The sequence below is a fragment of the Lycorma delicatula genome, chromosome 4 (genome assembly GCF_047948215.1).
Source record: "Lycorma delicatula isolate Av1 chromosome 4, ASM4794821v1, whole genome shotgun sequence".
Classification (NCBI taxonomy): Eukaryota; Metazoa; Arthropoda; class Insecta; order Hemiptera; family Fulgoridae; genus Lycorma; species Lycorma delicatula.
This window is the reverse complement of record NC_134458.1, coordinates 63,130,682-63,154,604: the sequence shown is the minus strand read 5'-3', so window position 1 is coordinate 63,154,604 and position 23,923 is coordinate 63,130,682. Positions and strand designations below refer to the sequence as shown.

The following is a 23,923-nucleotide window of genomic DNA, read 5'->3' as shown; positions in this document are numbered from 1 at the left end:
TCGGTGTTTGTCGAAGGTCGCGGTCAGAAGTATAGTTAAAGAGTTTTAAAAACAACAACGTAAATGTATAACATTAAAATCTCAAACCTTCGTAGACACACAAATTACAAATTTAATGTGAATAGTTAATTTTTCATCGGGAATCAGATTTAACCGGTCGAGAAAACCGAAGTCAGAGTGAATTTTGCGATGTAATACTGCTTTACTGCAGTTAATCGTTTAACGATATCGTACTATAATATATTGTACTTTGCACTTCGCTCTAACTCACAAAAAAATAATTACGTATGTGCATACATAGTTCGGTTCGATACTACCCGACCTTCACCGAATTTATTTACACAGAATTTAGGCCTACAGAATGGATTAATCTACGTGTCGATTATTAATTTACAGGGCGACATATTAGACCGCGCATGTTTTAAAAACCGTTTAAATTACAAGTCAGATTACAAAAGGCATACATCGAATTAAAGAGATATGATTACGGTAGGTTACTATTGTCTACAAAAAAAAAAATTTTTCCAATAAAAATTATTTCGAGATGTTTCTTGTAAAAATATCAAATTATGGTACACAATTTTCTATTCAATCGTACTGTTTATCGCTTAATGGTCGTAATTTTTTAGCCGATGGAAAACGATTTAAAAAAAATTTCAAAGATCATGCACATGCATTGATATATGTTAATAACCGATTAATAAAATCTAAAAACAACGGTAACTTCAATCTGAACCTGCTTATATTTCACAAAACACATTTACGTTTTATTTTTTTATGAAAAAATGGAACACTCTCCAGAAAATTATATTTATTAATATTATGTAATTAACTAACGAAAATAATATAAAATCCAGACAACCCGGGTTTTTATCCTGATGACACATCACAGTATTACAAAATAATTATTACTTGAAAAGTAATTTTGTTACACCCCTTAATTTTTACTTTGCAGCGTCGACACTAAATACACCTAACAGTTCATTCCCTTCGATAAAAAATTAACAGCATGGTAACAACGGTGTCCCAATCCCCATACATTTCCAGGTAATAAAACAATTAAATGTATGCAGGAGTACGGGCTTGCCTATACCCACGTGCAATATCAAAATGTTTTATACGTGGGTAATAAGAAGACAAGTTAAAGTTAATATTTTTAGACTCACCTAAGCTATTTCATGCATTACTTATGCCTTGTGTTAGCGCTCAAACAGCACTGAATATCTAAACGTCGACCGTTATTTGTACGCTGCAAGTATTGCAATGAATGTACGAAATCAAGAAATAAAAGGTTATCAATGACATCAGCGATTAAAATGTGTTTTGTGGTTCCAGCACGTTAATGAAATGCGATAACTTACTTGGAAGAGGGTGTTTTCTTGAAATATTAGGAAGTTGATACCGAAGATCTCTTCTTCAGGTAAACTTTGGAAGCCAGTATTTTTAACTGAAGCATAACAAACACTGTAGAATATATGTATTCTTGAACACCAAAAACACAATATTTCAACCACAACACACTAACTTATTTTTATTAAGAACTGAAAAAAGTATTTAACAAAAGCCTAGGTGAATAAGAATAATATCAGTCGCAATGCACAAACACATAATTTATGCCACACATAATTCTTAACACGAGATACCGTGTTCCCTGTCATATTTTAACGAGTTTCGTTGAAGCCTATTTAACCCGACCGTTTATCATGGTATGTTTTTCAACGCGATGCATTTAACACACGTTTAACAAATAACATGCCGTTTATTGTAAATAAATATATAATATATTTAAACATTAATAAAACAGTTAAACCTATCTAGAACAATTCGTTTTTGACGTATCCGATATTACGAGTTCCAAAGCGCATTCGTATGAAGAAAGGAAAGAACGAGAGGGGCTACATCAGCCGTTTCACACGATCTGCGGCGGCAGCTGCACAAATGCACCCGGATTCCAGACGCCACAAAGCGAATCCAATATTCCTGTGCTATTCGATTCCGTATATTACGTTAACGACTCGATTATATTTTAAACGCAGGTTAATACACACGACCAGATAACACGGTGTACACAAACGTATAGAAACATATAAAACAACAAACTATCGAAGGACAGGTTTTCATTTCACAACAGACCGACATAACGCAACAATCCGACACAACCCCGCATACATAGGTCGACTCTTACTGAAAGAGAGCAAGCGCCTGCCCCTACCACCCTCAAACTACTACGGAGTACCTAGAAATTCCGCCAGAGGCCACCAGCGGCCGGTACCGAGTCTTCGAAAGGTGAAACGCAACAATTTATGCATTCCTGATCCGAGGCATTGTCCTTTCACGTAGGAAATCAACGCGCAATAAATCTCGTTAAAGAATGAACTCTGTGCACCATCGAACGAGAAGCCCCGCACTAATATTATTCATTTATGACGGTCACCGAATTAATAGGAAAACTGAAAGCGTAAAATAATTTTTTGACGCGGTGTGAGTTTTAGGTCGAACGATGCGAGTCGTTTCCTGAAGGTTGTAGAAGTTTCCCGTTATCGAATCGTATGTCAGACAACGTTCTGGGGTGGTCGATCTGTCACAGAAGTAGGGTTCAATCTAAGACTGTCGGCTCGGAAAGATTGTGGTGGACCACTCCACCACAAGACCTGTTTTATTATTATTATTATTATTATTATTATTATTATTATTATTATTATTATTATTATTATTATTATTATTATTATTATTATTATTATTATTATTATTATTATTATTATTATTATTATTATTATTATTATTATTATTATTATTATTATTATTATACATTTTACATATTAAACGGTAAAACTCACTAAAACTAAACGGTTTGAACTTAAAATACAAAAATTATGTTTGAAGTCGTAACTAATTATACTTCTATAGCAGTCGGTGAGTACTACAGAAATTAATTTACACAGGAAGCTTGATAGTAATTACAAGTTTAGTTTAAATATAAAAAAGATTAACTAGTCGGTTTAAAATTAATAAAAAAATTTCCTTAACTATCTTAGAAGCCTACTAGCAGAACCCTGTATAGCGATGCATCCAGTTCAGCTCCTTCGGAAGAGATAACAAAAATCTGAAACCGATTTCCATGTTTCGTTGTTCTGATGAACGAAAAAAAACACTGTAGTACGAATTAAGTTTTAATTAACTAACCGATTAAAGAAGTTTCGTTTATCGCGTTATCAAAAATTAAGTAATGCAGCTCATGAAAAATCTGTAAATTTGTAGGACGCATAACAAAAACATGTATATCGTTTAAGGCTAGCATCAGATTTATCATACTCGATATTAATAATGCAAAACAAGTTTTACGAGACTAGTTTCAAATTGTTCTAAAAACTAAAATACTGGCCTATTAAAAAAATTTATGAATTTAAAATTTTAAGATAATTTTATCACTTGAATTTCAATTTCACCCATTTAAACTCTCGCTCGAAAGTAAATAATCCCGTTGAACAGGGATATAAATATTTGTATTTAACCTTTTCACTCTAAAACTTTAAAATTTTTATCCGATTTTTTCCGAAACGATTTTTATTAGAGAAAGTAATTTTCGAAATACAGTTATTTTAAGTGAAGGTCGAATAAAGGGACCGGATTTCTTTCTATCCAAAAATACCGATATCAGGGTACGTATGCAAGTGTGTATCGAGTTAAGACTGATATCTCAAGATCAATTCTGTATCGGGTTTAATCTACAGCCATGAAATTCGTTGCGATAACTTTCGTTCAAGGGAGATCGATTTTATTAACAGTAAAAAACTGATGCGGGACTATATTGATTGTGATTTATAATTAAGTGAGGGAGATTTTAATATTGTTTATAAATATTGAATAAAACCAATTGCATAAACATATATCTAAAATATAACATCTATGGAAAAGGTGCTATCAAAAAATCGTTGAAAAAGACAATTTTCAACACTTCATCCCTAAATATTTATTTTTTATAAATTTTCCTGACCTATTATTTTTACCGACCGAACGACTAAAATTTTTATTTTTTTAAATTTAATTATTTATTTTAATTAAAGTGTTATCGGAACGCGAGTTCAGTTCGACCTGGATGTCTAAAAATAAACTCGTATAAATTTTATGAGTTTCAATCTATCCGAATTATTTTTTTGAATGAAACGCTATCACAAATAGTTTTCAGCCCTCAATCGCAAAGGTAGAGGGTGTATTTTGATTATTTCGCATATTACATTTATTATGCGGCTTTGATTACTTTTACGATGGCACTGTATATCGACACAAATTAATAATAATTACTCGTTTTTACTCGCTACCAATTCAATAAATAAGGCAACAAACTTTTTATTTCCTTACTTCCGACAAAAAATTACTGAATAAGAAAATAAGTTTTCATATTTTCAACTTTTACGATAGTAGAATTAAACTCTAAGCTCTACGCGAACGACGGGGAAGTTCGCGACATATTTGTCAGTTTTTTCTATTTATTTATTTTTTTAATTGGATGTAACAATCGGAAGTCATGAAAGTACGATTGACTTCATGATATTCTCTTGTTTATACGTAATAATTTAAATTTAATTCTTATTTCAACGCGAAAACGTTTCATCGGACTCTAACGGCACTAACCTTTAGTCGATCACACTAGATCAGTACCGATAAAGTAAATGAATCATTATTAAGATGGAACCATAATGGCATACGTAATTTTTTCGGTTTTTTTCTTTACCGGTGTGAAAATGTCACAAGGCTTTTAAATCTCTCGTTTCTTAACGGCCTTGAACTCGAATCGGTGTTCCGGCACTCCCGGATCGAGAATCAGCCTTCTGGGCGAAAAGGGTGCTAAGATATCATCGATCGTACCCGATCCGGCCTCCATAGTAATTATATCACCGGCTAAACTACAATCGTATGAAATGTAACCGAAGAAATTACTGAAACGCAAAGAACTGGTCCCGCGATAAATTTACAGGTTTCACGACGAAGAACCCTGTAAATTTCTATCAGGTTATTTGTTATGTTATATTACCTACGCGAAATCTCACAACGGAAGGCGATCCGTTTTCATATTCAGAAAATGTTTAAAAAACCGTAAGTTTTTTAAACAAGAAAAATCATAGACACGATTCGACACCGGCAGTCGTTTACTTCCGGAAAGTGAAGGGTCCTGAAACGAAAAAATAATAATTTCCGGTCTTTCCACTGATGAAGGTTACGATTCTATAGGATAGGTTCTGTGTCTCGGTGATATAGAAGTGAGCCGATAAAATCGGATAGTCTGGTTAACTTGAGATAATCCGATTTATATATATATATACAAATGTCTACAGTTTAGTCGGTTCGCTGACGATAACCGAATATTGTGTACCTAAGGGCTCCTTAAAAATAAATTTTATTGTTATAATACATTGAAATAATGAAATAATAATGCCGTTTAATTAATTAGTTTAAAATATTGAAACCCTTCGACCAGTTTCATCGTAAAGTATTCCTGTATACTATCATTCATAAAATAGTCATTAATATCGTATTATGTAAAAACCGTGAAGAAGACAAGGGAAACCGCTTCGATTTTCCTCAGAACACTTAAGCTTGTTCTTGAAAATTTTCCGGAAATCTTTCGCTGTCATCTAAAACTTTAACCGACTAATAAATTCCTTCAGAATGCGGTGAAACCGCAGCCGTCGTTTTACTTCCGATCTATAGGAACCGATTTACTAACTACTTCCAACGCCATTTTAGGCTTACTTCACATCCTTCCGATTTCCACTAAATCGTTCTCCGAGAAGTTTCAAGTGATGCAAAACTCCGGGTCGTAAGGAATGCGGTTTCGTTTGCCGTCTTTCATAGGATATACACGTTAATATTTGCTGAAGTTTGCTACATCACCCTACCCGACGGCGATGACTCGGATCGGAGATTCATTCATTCATAGTGTTCTGCCATTAGGACAGGTCCTGACACGGCTGCTGCCCTCCACCTTGTATTATCTTTGCTAACCACTTTGTTTCAGCATATTTTCCATAATTCCATTCACTATTCGAAATCTCTTCTTTCCTCTTCTTCTCCTTCCACTCACAAAACCTTCTATTGCATCCATTAATAAACACCTTCTTCTCATACAATATCCTAGCCGGTTCCTTTCCTATATTCAATCGCGTTTAACATTTTCCTGTTCTCTCCGAGTCTCCTTAGTACTTCTTCATTTATTACATGGTTTTGCTCTCTGACATTTATCATTCTGCGCCACACCCGCATTTAAAAAGCCTCAATTGGTTTTCCGTCTGCCTTTCTCATCGTCCACGTTTCAACTCCGTTGAACATCACACTCCAAATAAAACATTTTATAATCTGTTCCTTAACGCTAAGTCTAACTTTCTACTCGGCAGTCTTTCCTTTTTATTAAATGCATACTTACTTCTTGCTATTGGTTTTTAATTTCTACTGTACAAGTCAGGTCATAAAGCTCCTTAAGTACTGAAATTTCTTCACCTGCTCTAAAACTTCATTTCCTATCTTAATCTCAATCCTCTCCTTTTTTCCACCTAATACCATACATTTTATCTTCTTTTCGTTTATCCTCATACCCTGAATTTCGCAAGCTTTATTTAAGTCATCAAGCATTTCTATTAGTTTACATCGGCTCTCCGCCAATACCGCCATGTCATCAGCAAAACGTATACGTTCAATTCTTCTTCTCCCGATCTTTATTCCTCTTTTCCCATTCAGACAGAATTTCAATATTTCTTCCAGATATATACTAAACAGTGTCGGTGTGATGCATCATCCCTGCCTCACTCCCCTTCCAATTCCTATTCTTCCAGTCATTTCGTCTCCTACCATCACTTTCTCTTTGTGGTACAGATCTTGGTACTTTTATAGTACAGCTCTTTTATTAGGCGCCTCTATCCAGTCAACTCCCTTCTTTTCCAAAATTAGCAGTAATAATTTTGGAGAATTATCCGGAATGGAGATCAGATCGTTTGTTTATGACAGTACACAGTGTTCCGGAAGGTGTTGGGCGCACTTAAGGGATTGATTCAGGACACAAAAAAAAGTTAATTTGGATAAATGCCCTACCTCGCTACATTTTCCCTCTTTCCGTCTTTTTGTGTTTTTTCAATAAAAACATATATCTTATGGAGATATTTTAAGAAAGTTAGGTGTACGGTAGTACAGAAACATATTCTTCAAACAACATCTGTAAAAAAAATATATGAAAATTCAAAAACGGCGGCCAATAAAAGTTTTTGATCAGTAATAACTCCTTAAATATTAGATTTTCGAGTCTTTTTTTTTATTAAAAAAGAAACGTTAGACCTTTTATTGTGAACAAAATGACATCTTATTATTTCAAATCGGTTCATAAACAGCTGAAATTGTTAAAATGGATCTCAAAAATTATGTAATCTGACAAATTTGTGCCTGGCTTTACTTTCTTTAGTAATCAAATAAAAAATAGTTACTAATGATTTCTATTATTAGTAATAATAGAACAGGTAATTAGTAAATTGCCTGTAAATTAGTAAAAATAATAAACAGTAACTAGTTACAAATAAGATTAAAACTCAAAAATAGATTCTTCGCTCATTCATTCGCATTCGTAAATTCGTTAACATCCTTATGCTCTAGAACTTCAACGATAGTCAAATGCAGTAAAATATGACAGAACCTATCGTTTATCTAATAGGACGCTACCGTTCCTTTAATGGTGTGCTAGACAGAGATAATCAAATAAAAACGGTACTGTCGTTTTTACAGTAAGTTGAAAATTAGTTGTAACAACGACTTCGTATAGTATAGCCAGCAAATGTATAATAATGATTATCTATGTGACAATCAAAATTATTGCGATAAAAAAAATGTATCATGTAAAGTCGATTTACACGCTATATCGACATGTTAATTTTTGTTTAATTCGATGGATAATTAATAAACTATAACCAATTTTTATTTTCATAACTGTAGCACACGTTATGCATATCAGAACGATTTTAAAAAACACAGTAAAAAAGCGTCAACATTAACAAAACAAACGATATGTTATACGATTAATACTACGTTTCTGAAAATATAAATAAATATCGGAAACTTAGTAATAGTTCGTCTAGGAACGACAGAAGAATAGTATATATCGTGTGTATAAAAATCGTTCAGCGGATAATTTATCATTAGACGATATAGTGGTAGTGCAACAACTCTGTTTTCTCCATACTTTAACCCGCTCCATTCTTTTTAAATCTTAAACACCGGGTTTCCTCTACGTTATCAAATCGTTCAGATTTAGAACAGAAAATGTAACTCTCTTCAACCGCTTTCTAAATATGTGACTTTATAACATCTTCTCAGGTCCTCGTGCTTTTTTTGAAACCAAATTCGTCTTCGTGTAATACGAGTTGACTTTTCTGTCGATTATTCTGCCTAGTGTGAAACCTTAGACTTGCAGCGCGATAATTATTATCATATTTACCTGATTTCGCTTTATTTGGTACGATAAAAATGGTGCTTTTATGAAAAGTTTAGAATACTTCTCCGACTTCATAATAATTTGTACAACCTATTCGGTTTTACTTCTCCGTTCCTTCAGACGGTATATCGTCGATCCTTCTGACCTTTTCTTGTAAAAAACTCACAGACCTCTGTTAATTCAGGTTCTAGTACACAAATTTATTATAAAGCCTGCGATCAAAATCGATTCCTTTTCCTCCTTTAGCGCATCCTCAAATATTTTTCCCCTCTTCGTTCTGTGTGTACCGGTCATCTGTTAGTTCTCCCTTTCCCCATACGACAGTCTTAAATCTGGACCCTTGATATTATTACACTTTTATTTACAGTTTATCAATAAAGAAAAGTATTTACATATAACATTACATTTTATCGTTCATAAATATTCAAATATTATTTCAATATTAGATCCAGATAGACCATTTTACAATTGTCGGGTCGCCGAGAGTATCGAGAGAATAAAAAGAGCATCGTCTACCCGTTGGGGTTAAAATGATCTATCGCTTTAGTTAAGTGATGAAACAGAGATCGAATATTTAGCCGGAAATAGAAGAAACGGTTTAGCGCGTGGTATGGGATATAGATTAAAATGAGGAGTGGATAGCGAAAAAGGATGATTTATCCGCGAAGAAACCGCGAGACCAAACCGACGACCAAGACCAGAAAATCTATTAAAAACCTGCTTCGGTTAGCCTGTTCGGCGGTGGCGTTTCAGGAAATCGGCTCGCTTTCAATCCGAAAAGAAGTACCTCATCCCCGACGGAAGATTTTGCTCTTTCCGGCTCGGAAATATGCTTCGAGGAAATCGCTTTTCCTCAGGAACTAAATGACCAACTGACAAGGCATTCGGACTTTTTAATGAAACCGCACTCAGTTGTTCCTCGAGTCGGATGGGGTGCAGAAGTATTCGACTGGTGTGTTCCTAAAATGCTACCGGCTTCGATATAAAAAGCTTTAATCTCTGAAACATCCTTCTTTCCAGAATTAGGTTCCAAGTCCCTCCTCATCTTTTTTAAAATGTAGAGCTGAGCTTGTAATCTCAGAGTTTAGGAGCGACACGCTAAAAGCCTTTTAGGCCAAAATGTTCTGCTCGAACCGAGAACCATATTTTAATTCGATTTAAAGAGAAGAAAAGGGGGTGCAACCCGATCTGTATGTTTAAAAAGGAATTCCCTTCCCATCTCGTTCATCTCTAATTCTCTAAGTCCCGAACGATTATAAGTTGAAATTCGTCACGGTTTTTCCGAAACGGTCTTTAGGATATAAAACTTTAAGAGTATTAAAACCTACGGGATTTTTTTTACATTTATATGAGACAACTTACAGACGACTGGCCGTCGAGGCGGACTAGCCGATCTACTTTTCTGAAGTATATCCTTAATTCCATATAAAAACTTTTAAAAAAATATGTAAATAGAATCTTAAAACACTCGGGTATAAAACTCAAGTTTCATAAATCGTTTCTATAGTTTAATTTTAAATCGATGTAGTATATCTTTGGAATAGGATTATGAATAAATTCTTCACAACGTAACCGAACGCTGCTTGTGAATGGGAACTCGGAACTACCATTATTTTTATATTTTTTATTTTTATTTAAAAAATCACTTTTTTGGTTTGAGGTATGGGGGAATCAGTTTCCCGACTGTAATAAGGTTACAAAATGAAGATTTGTAATTAGCTATTTTTGGTTTTTCTTGTTTATGAAATAAAATGGTAAATAAAAATTAAAGAGAAAAAAATAAACAAAACACACACACATATATATATATATATATATATATATATATATATATGTGTGTGTGTGTTTCTTGTCTTTGCAAGTAGTGCTCATCTCGATGGAAGCGGCTTTTATTTAGACAAATTTTTACTTTTTTAAAATTAATTCTTTATTTAATTAAATTTATTAAGCTTATTTATTTTATCTTAATAAATATATTAAGAAGTTTAATCAAATTTTTTAATTACTTCCTGTACTCTTCCGTTAACTGACATCACTCGTATTGATGTAAAATAGGATATTAGTAATCCATAGACTGGTATAAATGCGAGACGGCGTTCGAATCAATAATGTCTTAGCCGCTTTACCTACAGCGAAAGCGAACTTTTTTCAGCCGAGCTATTTTCTTAAAGGAATTTGCAGATTAATTTATAGAAGAATCGAAATGTTCGTATAAGAAAATCGTATGTTTTTATTTATCGATAATCGATTTTAAGATGATAACATCATCCGTCAATAAAAGAAAAAAGATATTTTTTATAACGCTTTCACTTAAGTTTATCGATCTTTAAAGATTTTTCCGCTGTGTCGATTTATTACGGCGCGGAAAACTTAACCGACTTACGCGTATCCTCTTGCACTTATTTGTCGTCAAGGATTCTAGGGACAGAGGTGCTGAAATTGTATTTTTTTATACATCTCTAACGCTTCGAACCGGTACATATACCCTTTTCATGTCTTTCTTTGGAAAAATACGGCGGCAAAATTCATGCGAACTGTAAACGAACGGAAAAGGGGAAGGCTATGGAGAAAGGGCACGGTAGAAGGAGAAGATAGAAGGGATGCCGCTCGGTGGTGGGACGTATGTTTTTTGAAATATGATCGCAGTTATGAAGACCTGTTATAAATTCATTGTGCTTTACCTTTTACTGCCTCTTGTTTACTCTCGGACGTGTTTCCTATCTTTTGTTTCCTCTTACGGATTCGGTTCGTTTTCTTCATCACAAAAAAACCTTTATATTCATAGGAATATAGGACGTCGATTTTGACAGCGCGTCTGTACACAGCGGTCATCATAATAAAGCGTCCCTACAACGAAGGTTCTTTCGCTTCCGTTCTTCTCGCTACACACGATTTTATTTGACAAACAGGACATCCAATTTTATTTACCGTCATAATTATACGAACCTAATGACATTCGGCGGCTCAAGACCCGAACCGTCAGAAAAAAGGATTTGTCGACCGTTAAGATTATTTTGCATCAAACTCTACTGTAAAATAGTTATCGTAAATTTCAAAAATAAAATAGTTACTTTCTATTTTTGAAATCTGTAAGAACTTATAACACGATCTCCTCACTTTACATAACATTGCATCGCATTACACAAACGCAATACTTCTCTTTCTCTCGTGTTTGTGCGAAGACACACACACACACACACACACACACACACACACACACACACACACACAAATATTGCATTATTAATAATTGTAAAGTGTGTTTCTAGGCCAGAAGTGATCGATTAAAATGCTGATTCGACGCTTCTTTTTTACTAGCAACGGAATCGCTAATAAACATTTCTTGTAATCGCCATAATTGCTTATTAATAATTGTTTTTTATTGTTACTATTATTAAAGATAATAAAAAAAACATAAATATTAACGGTTTACTAATTTCGTAACTGAATAAGGTACACGTAACCGATCGTAATGTGAGATGTCAGTCGATGAAACGTCTGCCGTTGTTCGTATGAAACAATATCTTGCGTCGTATCTTTTATTAACTATTATTCTAAGAGGAAGAAATGTAGTTTCACTGCAGGATTTCAAGGATGCTGAACTCATGGAGGAATGGACATCATACAAGGTGATGGCTTTTATTTAATAACGGCTTCTAGTAATAATGTCGTATGATACCGGCAGTCGAAAAATATTCACTGTAAAGTAATTCGATAGATAAATAGTATTTGTATTAAAAAAAAAAAAGTAATATTTGTATTAAAAGGAATTTTTCTTCGTAAGAAAGGAAAATGTATACATCTAAAATAGTAAGGTTAATTTTTGTCGATAGCTGTTCAAGTGATAGATTAAGGAGTAACAGTAAATAAACAAATAATAAACCTAAAATAGGTTTCTCAGATCTTACGCAAAAATGTATAGTTCGTAGATATCTTTCTGCTTAGGAGATGCAAAAATTGAACACTAATCCTTTTTTCCTCGAATTATAAATCTCATCAAGTATTTTTAGAACACGCTATACGAGTAAAAATTAAATAGAATCTCACAGAATGTGTCTTTAAAACGTTTTTTAAAATTAAATGTTTTTTAAAATTAAAATGTTTTTAAAAATTAATAAAGAATAAAAATAAAACTACACATTTTACAGATAGAATACACAAAATGAAATATCTTTTGCGTTTCTACCGTTATATCGTCCTTAGGATTACCGTTTTATTCGTAAATTTTTTAAAAATGTCAAATGTTTTAATCGTTTATATTAAACAATCTTACTTATTATTCCAATAAGATTATTATTTTTTCTTGATATATCAAATAAACTTCATCCTATGTCTTGGATTTAAAATGTACACGGAGTGTTTCAAAACACAGTAGCCGACCCCAGGAAGTATAATCGTAGAAGCAAAATAAATACAAACGTTCATATTCAAAACAAATTTCAAATTTGAAATAGTGACCGTGTTACTAAAAAAAAACTTTTATTATTATTATATAAATAAAACTGTAATTAAGTTTACTTATCTCTCGATAGACTCTTTTTTGCGTTGGATTTTTATTATGTAAATTCATTAGCATCGTTTAAGACTTTAATTGCTATTTGTGCTGGAGTATTCTGAAGACGAGAAGCTAAAAAATTAATATCGATCTTGATGTATATATCTTTAAAAAAATGTCTTATTCAAAGATCGTATACTAATGTGTACTTTGTAATATCCAAAAGCGCTAAAGCCGATTCTGTTTTATAATTTCAGTAATTTTTTCGGTTTTAATCTCAAATTTTTTTATAAAAATTAAACGAGGTTATCTCTTATCGATTAAAAAGATTGCCATGTTTAGTGCCATGATCTAATCGTAGGCGACCCGACAAGAATCAGAAGTCGTCTCCGAAAACGACACAGCAATTTCTAAGAGTAGCAAGCGTCCCGTACTGACTAGAGTTACAAAGGAGAAAGAGGAACTAAGCGGTTTTCCTTTTTGTTCTTCACTCGGCCGAATATACGGTCGCGTATCGGTACCCCAAATCCACTGAAACGCAGGTGATATTCGGCCCTACAAGTGACACCTTCCTTTGGTTTACCGCAGGAACCGGCCGAGCGGTAAACATCATTACTATCAGAGAAAGATATTCAGATTGGTGCCTCTTGTACTCGAAGTCCTTTATACGCGTCAAAGCTGTAAGAAACACCAGGAAGGCTAGCGTAAAGCGACAGATTAATATGCATTCCTTTTTGTTATGAATCGATGAATTATACACATCGCGTCGATTAGGCAAGGGATTTATGTCATTTCCTTTAATTAATTTATGAATTTGTTCCTTACAAATATCGGATGAAAGCGGTAGACTAAATTTACATCGTCCGTAAAATGCTTTACCTTCTTCTTGTAAGTTTCTTTTCATAAATCGATGGAATATTCTTCAAAATATGTCGTACAAAATTAAACAAAATAAACCTACACGTCTCAGAATTTGGTTTCTTAGTATATTCAAGAACGGCTGTAGTGATTTTATCATAACTTATTATAATGGCGATTGAAATATTAGATAGGTCTTAACTGATGATATTTATTAAGGGATCCGTCTACTCATGAATTTGTTTTGTAAAATCTTTAAAACCCGTAAAATTTTCAGTAACTTTTTTATGAAACTAATTTTAAAATCGTGGGCTCCAACTCCCGACTATTCAAAAAATTCTTTTATTTTCTAGTTACCGAGGTTAGAGAAAGATCTCTGGAATAGAAGTATTAAAGCGAATCAAGTTCTCTCAATCTCTGACGGGTCGTTAAACATGTATGCGGTCTGGCGTTGTCAGCGCGGTATACGACACCAGTCAGGCCGTTTCTTTTAAACTTATAAGTGCAATCGAGCTAATCGTCGACAGTATAGATCTGAGTTTATCGTTTTGCCTAGCGGCAACAGCACGTGATGCACGGTGTCCTTTCAATCCTACCAAACGCATGGTATAACCTTCCTGGGCGTCCGTGCGGGCTTTGTCATAGATCGTGGAGCTTCTCCTCGCTTCGATCACGATTTTTTCGCACAATGCTATCGTAGGTTATCCGCTTTTCATCAATTGCGATCAACCGCTTCAAAAACGTCTCGATTTCGTTGCGTTTCAGTAGACATTTGCAGAAAGAAAGTCGATCGAGTAAATATTTCTGAGTTATATCGTGGGGTACCCAAACGTCGAACTTCTTTTTGTATTCGGCTTTCTCAAAACGGTTTAACGCTATTTGGTGATGGGATGTTTATGTCACTGGCGATGTCATGGCTGGTTACATGCCGGCCTTCCTCGATTTTTGCCAGAATACGCTAACGCTACCTTGTCAGCAAAAGGCTCAATACTTTTTAGACTACCTGTTATTAATTTGTCGATTTACACCGTTTACTGAGTGTCTTCTTTTTTTCTGGCGAGAAGAATATAAAGCTTCCGAAGTACGAATCGTAAACGTCAGGGCCATTTTTCTTAGAAACATGGTCGATGCGATAAAGGAGTGAAAGTGTCATTCGTACGCCTCGATATCATTCCCGTTTCTTCCGGCTCAGCGTGTTCCCGCAGCAATACATCGGCTCGGTGAAGAAGGCGACAGGAAATAGTTTCATTCCACGTTTTACCTAATTTGATCGGTCATGAGATGATAGTTATACTCGAGTACGGTTTGTCATTTTCGTAAGCGATTCGCGTTTCGTGACGCGTCACCCCCGATCCGTTAGGTCACGGTACCCAACATTCATATCGTTTTTAAAAAAGAGGGAAGAAGATTAGTCGTAATTTTCCCGGGCAAGATTTCGCAGACGGTGACTACATTTTGAAGTAAATAAGCTTAACAGTATTCAAGACAGCACTATCGGTAATGTTATTTTCAACAATTATTTCATTGACGATCTTTGCTTTATCAAGAGAGTAAAATATGTTGAAGAAACTCGCTAAAAAAAAAATCCATCGAGTTGTTCTCAGGGATAATCAAAGGGACTTATCGGTCGAATACGATACACCTCTTTCTCTCACGGTGCACCGCTAGTTTAAAAATTTTTAAATAATGATTCGGTAAATAATTGTATTAATAGTAAACAGGAATGACGAAAATGATTTGTAATTAAATACGATAGCGAATCCGGTTATCATTTTTACATATATTCACAATAAAAATAAATATTTACTGTACTCGAACTCCGTAAAGCTTGTAAATGAACGTCGATACGTGAACATTCGTTAATAGGTTGACTTATCTTCTATCACGCATAGCGCTTATCGTTAGTATCAACATATTAATGGAAGGTGACCTCGATGACCCGATAATATCTCCTCGAGTCCTATCGCTGTTTTGCGTTGATCGGTATGCGAATGAACCGCGTAAGACTGCGCGGTTCACTCGCCGTGTAACATAATCTGTGAGTAGATGGATGCTCGCTTAGATCGTTCCGGTGAATAAAATGTACAGTATACCTCACGTTCTTATAATTCTTGAAACTTTAAATTACAGCTATCCAAGTTCGCTCAAATCGCTCTACGTCTGTAATATCGAGTCGGATACGATACGAGGAGAATGCTTTTTATTTGTCTGTCGAAGATGGCGAGGACGTTCTCATTTTTGGATCTAAACAGTATAAAGATGGACGAAATAATCAGAAATTGTCGCAGAAGAAACGTTTTATTTCTAAAATGATTTTTTTAAAAACACGTATTTTTTATTGATATCTTAAAGACTTAATATATATATATATAAATAATTGTATTAATAGTAAACAGGAATGACGAAAATTATTTGTAATTAAATACGACAGCGAATTAAATATATATATGTATATATATATATTTAATTTTAAGTAATTTATACAGAATAATAACATCATCATACGGTAAACTGCAGTACGAGCATCATTCCTTGAACGTCATCGTTCCTGACGCTGATTCGGCATGATTTTTAATCGGCATCGTTCCTGTTTTGGTACGAGCTTTGGTACGGAACTTCACTAGTAGCTCTGCTCACTGGTAATTAGTAACTAATTCATCGATAAACAATAATTTGGGTCGAATTGGCACTCGAATCGACAGCATGATACATAAAAATGTATGCGTTACTATCCGTTTACATTATTTTCTAAATGTTTAATTAAAAAAATATCGGGGTTACAAACTTATAACTAAAGCTGATTATATAAAAAATGACGACTGTATTACTACATTTTCCATACAAATTTGCATAAAACCACCCTTTGCCCGAAGGTAAAGTCGAAAAATATTGTTATCTTCACCGCTTTACTTATTTTATTACCGAATTAAAGATAATTAAAAAGTCTATAATAATTCGTTGAACCGGTAGAAAAATACAAAAATTCTAACAATATTAATCGTGTGCTAAGGTACTGTTTTATCGATAGGGTATCTAGAAATAACCGGTTGAACCGAGTGGTTGAAAAATCTATTCAAAATTTCCTCAGAATAAAGGAAATTTATTTAATCGATTAATTTCATCTTTTATTTCATCAAGGTGATATTGTAAACCATATGAGACGTAAAAAAATCAAATAGAATTAAAAATTAACAAGTACGGTAGAATAAAAAATAGAGAGAAAATAGGATGTCACTGTGAAATAATTATTTTATATTTTATCCGTTTATATTTTAGATCGACGCCACTATTTACATGCTTATTAAGATTCTGAAAAGTCTTAGCAGATAGGATCGTCTTTAACGGCTTGGGAGGAGAAAAGGTGTATAAAATGGACGGTATTTTTTTTTAAATATCTCGTAAAATAATAATTTTAGAAAAAACGTATAAGTTTTTTTTAGAGTTTAAAAAATCCCACTGCGAGTTTTTTTCTTTGTTTTACTCTATACGATAAAAAAATAATCAAATAACAATGTTTTTAGTTTATGAATTTTTGGTGCAAAAGAGTGTTCCGTATGCCGGTCTTGAGTAAATATATAAGAACAAAACCGATCGAGTTACGGACAAAAATACTACAACAAATCGATGGTTTCTTAAAAATATTTTTTTCAAAAATAACATCAGCGATTTCATATCTACATATGAACTTATATACGGGGCGTTGTAGTCATCTATATTATACAGTAAAAGCAATGCAGTCGAGTAAAACAATTTTTCCATATTATTATGTTTCAGTGATTTTTAATTATAAACTTTAATAAATATTAAAAATTTTAACGTGAAAAAATAAATTATAAAACAGAAAGCGCTGAATACCCTTTACAAGATACCATACTTCTTAAAATCTGAAAGTAAATGGCTAGTATCTATTACCCAGCAATCTCTGTATTACAAATGAAACGATAACTGATGATAACCGAGCGGAAAGAAATAACAAAGAAAAAAAATTAATCGATTATTAAAAAAGGAATACTTATGAAACACTAAAAAACTGGTATTTCTTCTGGTGTTAATATAACTGACCAAAACAGCAAGTACGTTTTAGGCGATTCCTGTCGAAAGATTAGAATTAACTTAAAAATGGTGCAAAACTTTAAAACTTCCGATTCATGATATCGCCTATTAACTTATGCACAAGTACTATTTATTTCTTAATCAATTATTATTTATTCATTGATCAGTGTCTTTTTTTTGTACTAATTCCTCATTATCTACAGATGATAATGGTATTTAACTATCCATGTAATTTTAGATGTTAGGTAACTTTTTTCGTAAACGGTTTTTGTGTTACAATTTATTTCAATTGCTGTTCAGCACAGTCCTTTTATCGTTTTGGAAAAAAACAATTTTTTTCCTAAATAATTACTTATCTTAATATGAAAGATAAAAAAGTACCGATTTACTCTTAATGGAAAAAATAATGAAAGATAAAAAAAAGAAAATGAAAATGAATGTTGAAATGAAAAAAGAAAACGTCGAGAGATAAAAATGTGGAAAGATAAATGAAAAACAAAAAAGTAACGTTTTACTCTTAATGGAAAAAAATGTTATGTAGACTTTATTCATAAACTCAACAATACAGTTACTTAAAAAAATATTTTTAAAAACCTGATTTTTTTTGCATAAGTGTTTATTTACGGATAATGCGCGTTTTCATGTTCATAATTTTTTCATCTTTTAAAATAAATATGTCAAAGTGATTAAAATACATTAAATTACAGGAAACCTACGGTAAAAACTACACCTTAGAGGCCGAGTACGAGCGCAGAGCGATCTGGAAGGAAAATTATTTGAAAGTAGTGAAACATAATGACGAAGCCGCTTTGGGTCTCCACAATTACACTCTTAGGATTAATCACTTGGCCGACATGGTGAGTACATGCCTCCGACAGAACGGTACACATTTCCGATTTTAATTTTTTATATTTCAAGTCAAAATAAATAATACAAGAATATATGTAGTGTCTCACAAAGAAACGGAGAAACTTTCAGAACATATTCTACTGGTAAAAATAATGAAAAAAGTTCATAGAAACATAGGTCTGGAAACGCTTTTTTTTTTAGTTAACGCTAAAGAAAGATTTTGCCCGGATATCAGTTCTTCTAATAAAATGAAGCCCTACTGTAATTTTTGGGACCCAAATTAAGGAGTAAAGTTGATGGTTTCTTATGTAATTTGAGCTGGGAAATAGGATAAAACAGATACAACAACTCCAACTCAAGCAGTTTTTAAGATATCCGACGTAAAACACAAAACTCGGTGTCGAAAACAAGTTTTTTTTTACGTTTGTGTACAAAAGATTTGTTAAATGACAAATAAATGCGGAAGATTTGTAACAAAAATTGTAAAGAATTTAATTCTGTGGAAATTAATCTAAATATGGCCAATAAAAACGTTTAAAAATCGGTATTTTTTTTAAGCAAAACAGACCAAAAAATCGTATTATTCTTTTTGTATCTAATAAAATTCTTCTAAAAGCATTCTTTTAGGTACTCTTTTTAAATATTTTTCGGTGTATCGACATTTACAAACGAAGGATCATTTCGAGCGTGTTCGTTTTCTGTTGAACGCCAAGTAAATCATACAGTTAATGATGAATACCATGTGATTCAACATATTCGGCGTAGCCTAGGCACTAATACAAAGCAAATTTCATGTAGCACTGGTTTGTCAAAAAACAAAGTGTGGCGCATTCTACGGAAAGAAAATCTTTATCCTTTCCGCCTGCAGAAGGTTCAAAATTTGCGGCCAACAGATTACCTCCGGCGGTTAAACTTATATCATTTGCTTCTAAAAAACGTTGATAAGATAAATACAATTTTACTTACTGATGAAACCACTTTTACGAGAAACGGAGTCTTCTCGGACTATTTCTAAAAATAGTCATTTATGGAACGAAGACAATCCACATGATAGTGTGGAAACCAGTTTCCAGCATAAATTTCACATTAATGTTTCGTGTGACATTATTTATGACAAAATTCTGGGACAGTTTGTTTTCAATGAAAACCTTACGGAAGATGCATACGTTTATTTCTTGAAAAATAATTTGCCGGTTCTCTTGGAGGATGTAACAAACTAGATTGCAAATGATTTTCCAGCACGATGGTGCAACGCCACATTTTTCTTTTGTAGCTAGAAATCACTTGAATACTAATTTCTTAAATTGCGTTGGATACCATGATCAACTGCCACTAGATTATTTCATTTGGGGCCATAAAAACTACAGTATACCAACAAAGAATATATACTAAAGAAGAGTTACTCATTAAAATACGAAATGTTATTGAATTTATACGAAACGATTCTGAGGTGATACGGAAAGCCACCGGAAATATTTTATGTCGGACAGAGTGTTGTGTACTTTGGGGAAGAGGGAATTTCGAACAATTACTGTAAGTGAAGTTTATTATTCTGTCACTATTTATCATTTCATGTATTTTATTTTTTTGTTTTGCTGTACTATGAATAATGTTTATTATGTACAGAAAGAATAATATGATTTTCTATCTATTTTTCATCTGTTTTGCTTCAATAAAAAAAATTTAAAAAGTTTTTATTACTTTTTATTGGCTATATTTGCAATATTTTTTTAGAATTAAATTCTCCACAAGTTTTGTTATTAAATCTTCCGCATTTATCAGTCATTTAAGAAAGCCATGGTGTTACAAACGTAAAAAAACTTTTTTGACACCGAATTTTGTTTTTTATTTCAGATATCTTAAAAATTACAGTTGTGGGATCTGTTTTATGCTATTTTTCAGCTCAAATTACATAAGAAACCACCAACTTTACTCCTTAATTTGGGTCCCAAAAATTACAGCATGGCTTCTTTTTATTAGAAAAGCTGAAAACCGGGCGAAATATTTCGCTAGTCGTAACTCGAAAACAAAGCGTTTCCAGACCTATGTTTATATAAACGTTTCCATTTTTTTCACCAGTATAACATGTTCCGAAAGTTTCTCCGTTTCTTCCAAGGACACCCTCTTGTATATATTGATTTGTGTGTAGTGTTAAAAATATGTACTAAAACAAAGAAACAATTGCAGACGATTTTCATTTGTCAGTTTTCAATTAAATTGTGTGGTTCAAGAGGAAGAACCTCGGTCGGAGGTAGCGGGCGAGTTAACCTGGTTCTACATTACTTTAACTATCGATGAAAATGGGGGTCCGGCTTTAACAAAAAGATACAGGTTATTTAAATAAATTTCGATAAAGCTTTTTGCGGCACCTTGTACTAGTCGAACAAGTAGCCGTTTTGTACGTTTTGACAGAGCGTACAGAAAGTTTTAATTTTTAATGAACAAATAACTCTCGAAATATGTATTTTACAGGGTGTTATAGAGTACGTGAAGAAAATGATAAAACTTTTAAAAAGTTTACGAAAGGTCAGCAGTCAAAACATGCTGGGTTTACCGCATCACGATCCTTCCGAAATTCCAGAAGAGGTAAGCGACCGGTCATATTAGTATTAATAATTAGATAGTATTTGTTACATAAGTAGTAATTTGACTGGTGTCTTAGATTTTTACATTTAAACTCCACCGAATTCGTTTTCTGCACATTTATACGTCGTATACGATCGTATCCAGAGGTCATTTAACGAATAATTTGATTTGCCATTCGAAATTTTGGTGACGCCCACCCCGCGATATCGACAACTCGATTTCTCGTTCCCATTCTCTTTTTTTGTTACTGACAGAACGGGGTCGTCGATCCAGCGAAACATCGAGATTCACTCGACTCCCCGTTTGGGAGTCGAGTGATTCTTCGATAAAAATTCAAACACAAGAATAAAAAAAATACAAGAAAATGACAAACGGGAGTTATTTACAGTTGCTTCACATAAAAGGTCGACTTTTCATTCGCTAAAAAAACATACACTAACATGTCGGTAATACCACTTTATTTTGCAGTTTTCTTTATATGAAAGATATTTTCACTATCAAATATTGATAGAATGATACGTTTACCTGTTTTACACTCTTCACAAGAAAAATGAAACCGCCATTTTTCCGTTTATATTTCGTCAGATGGCGCAAGCTATCAGGGTTCAGAAAATACTAGGATATATATCAAAAGTTTATTATGAAAAGATTGTTTAATAAATTATGTATTTAAATTGAATAATGATAATGAATAATAATTATTAATAAAAATAATAATATTTATTATTATTAAATAATAACAAAGGTAATTATATTTTTTGTGTATTATTAAGATGAAAGGTAATCACAGTAACATTACAGCTGAATACGATCAGTTGATCTATGATAAGGTAATTACCAATTAAATGGAAATAATTATTAAATAATAAAAAATAGTGTATAATACATATACGTGAAATAAGTGTTTTTGCCGGGGAAAACCGTCGTTGTCTTCAAAGACAACGACGGTTTTATTCTTGATATCGGTAGTCACAGACGGTCATTGCTGAGACTGTAAGGAAATCAACTGTAATCTAAAGGTAACTTTTACGTATTTAATTGGTTGGTTTATTAAAATGATCTAAATACATTGTTTTTTGTTTGTTTTATTTCATCATAAACATCGTGCCGAAAGTGATGGAAGATGTAATAAAAATAACTGATATCACAGCCGCATAATAAAAGAATTTCATTGTTAAAGTTTTAATCTTCTTACGCAAAAAACAGAATGATATAAAACAAATGTTGAATAATACAAATCCCAGAAAAACATTTACAGTGTGAAGATATCCCTCAAAAAATAACTGTTTGCCCCGATTCCGAAAAAAGCGATATTCAAAGAAACTGAATACTATTTGCTACTCTCAAACTTATCTAAAACACAATACTTTGCTACAAACGCAGAGAAAAACTGTTTAATAAATGAGATCGTACAAAAACTTGAAAAATATTATAAAAATTCACACGCCACGGGGCTATTTCTATTACAAAATAATAAATAAAATAATGATGTTACTCTAAATAGACTGAGTAGTTTGCTTATTTTTTCTAAACTAGTTGTATTTTAAAATAATCAATTTTTGTAATATTGATCAAGTTTTTGTAATACGACCGGATTCGTGTATATTACAAATAGAAGTTTGTTTATTTTTATTTACTGTCGTTTAAGTACGACACAAACGTATGAGAGCGTATAATGATACATCAATATTTAAGTTTTGCTTTCGGTTAAGACAATTTAACGACTATTGAAAATAATTTCAGCATTCTTCATTATTTATTGATTTTATATTCAGTTTTGTAAGAAATTATTATTAAATATTAATATTATAGTTTTTTTATATATAAAAAAAAATTAAAGGACCAAAAAAGTAAAACATTTTTGTTACATCATCAAAAAAAGGCAGTAAGTCACCGAGCTACTAAAGATGAAATTTACCCCCAATATTCCAACTTTTAATCTGCTAGTTTTTATATAACAAAAAAAATAAAAGACCAAAAAAAAAAGGCAAGTTTAAGAAAAAATAACGGAAGAACAAATCATTATAAAGGTAAATAAATATTGAATTAAATAAAATAAATAACTCTGGTATATTAACCGATACAACTCATACTTGTGGCACTGTTCATGAATTAATTACGTCCGATAATGATACAATAATCGGAGGCGAGTTTGGAACGGGACTGTTATTCGATTGTCTGCTTCGATTAATCATCGGATTGACTATTATATTCTTTTATTTTATTTATTTACTTATTTTATTTTACTTAATTATTTTATTATATTTTTATTTTACTTTATTATTTATTTCCTTATTTTTATTAATCCTTATGATGTTTATCTTTTTTGTTAATTTTTAGATTAATTATTCTTTTGTTTATTCACAAACATTTTTGTTGTATCTTTTGGTTTTGGAATATTTATTATTTGATCTATATTTTATTTTATTTTTTATCTATAATTGTTTTTATGGGTTTTTTATTATTTTTTTATTGTTTTCTTAGTATTTGGTGTTTGTGACGGTGTTTTGGAAATATCATTGCTTTCCTTTTTTATTTGATTTATAGGCTGTCGCTTAATTTACATACCGAAAAATAAAGAATTCTATTTAATATTTTTGTAGTACGCACTT

General features: G+C 32.5%; 2 protein-coding genes across 2 annotated transcripts in view; one reads left to right on the top strand and one right to left on the bottom strand.

Moving 5' to 3' along the window:
* LOC142323466 (latrophilin Cirl-like) overlaps nt 1-2,192 on the bottom strand; it is a 292,270-nt gene extending 290,078 nt beyond the window's left edge. Inside the window, exon 1 of the mRNA XM_075363116.1 lies at nt 1,362-2,192. The gene's annotated coding sequence lies outside the window, so the exon portion shown is untranslated. The remainder of the gene's footprint in view (nt 1-1,361) is intronic.
* Nucleotides 2,193-11,949: 9,757 nt separating this feature from the next.
* LOC142322629 (cathepsin K-like) overlaps nt 11,950-23,923 on the top strand; it is a 30,418-nt gene continuing 18,444 nt past the window's right edge. Inside the window, exons 1-3 of the mRNA XM_075361706.1 lie at nt 11,950-12,099; nt 18,584-18,733; nt 21,198-21,311. Of these exons, the coding sequence (XP_075217821.1) occupies nt 11,950-12,099; nt 18,584-18,733; nt 21,198-21,311 (414 nt within the window). The remainder of the gene's footprint in view (nt 12,100-18,583; nt 18,734-21,197; nt 21,312-23,923) is intronic.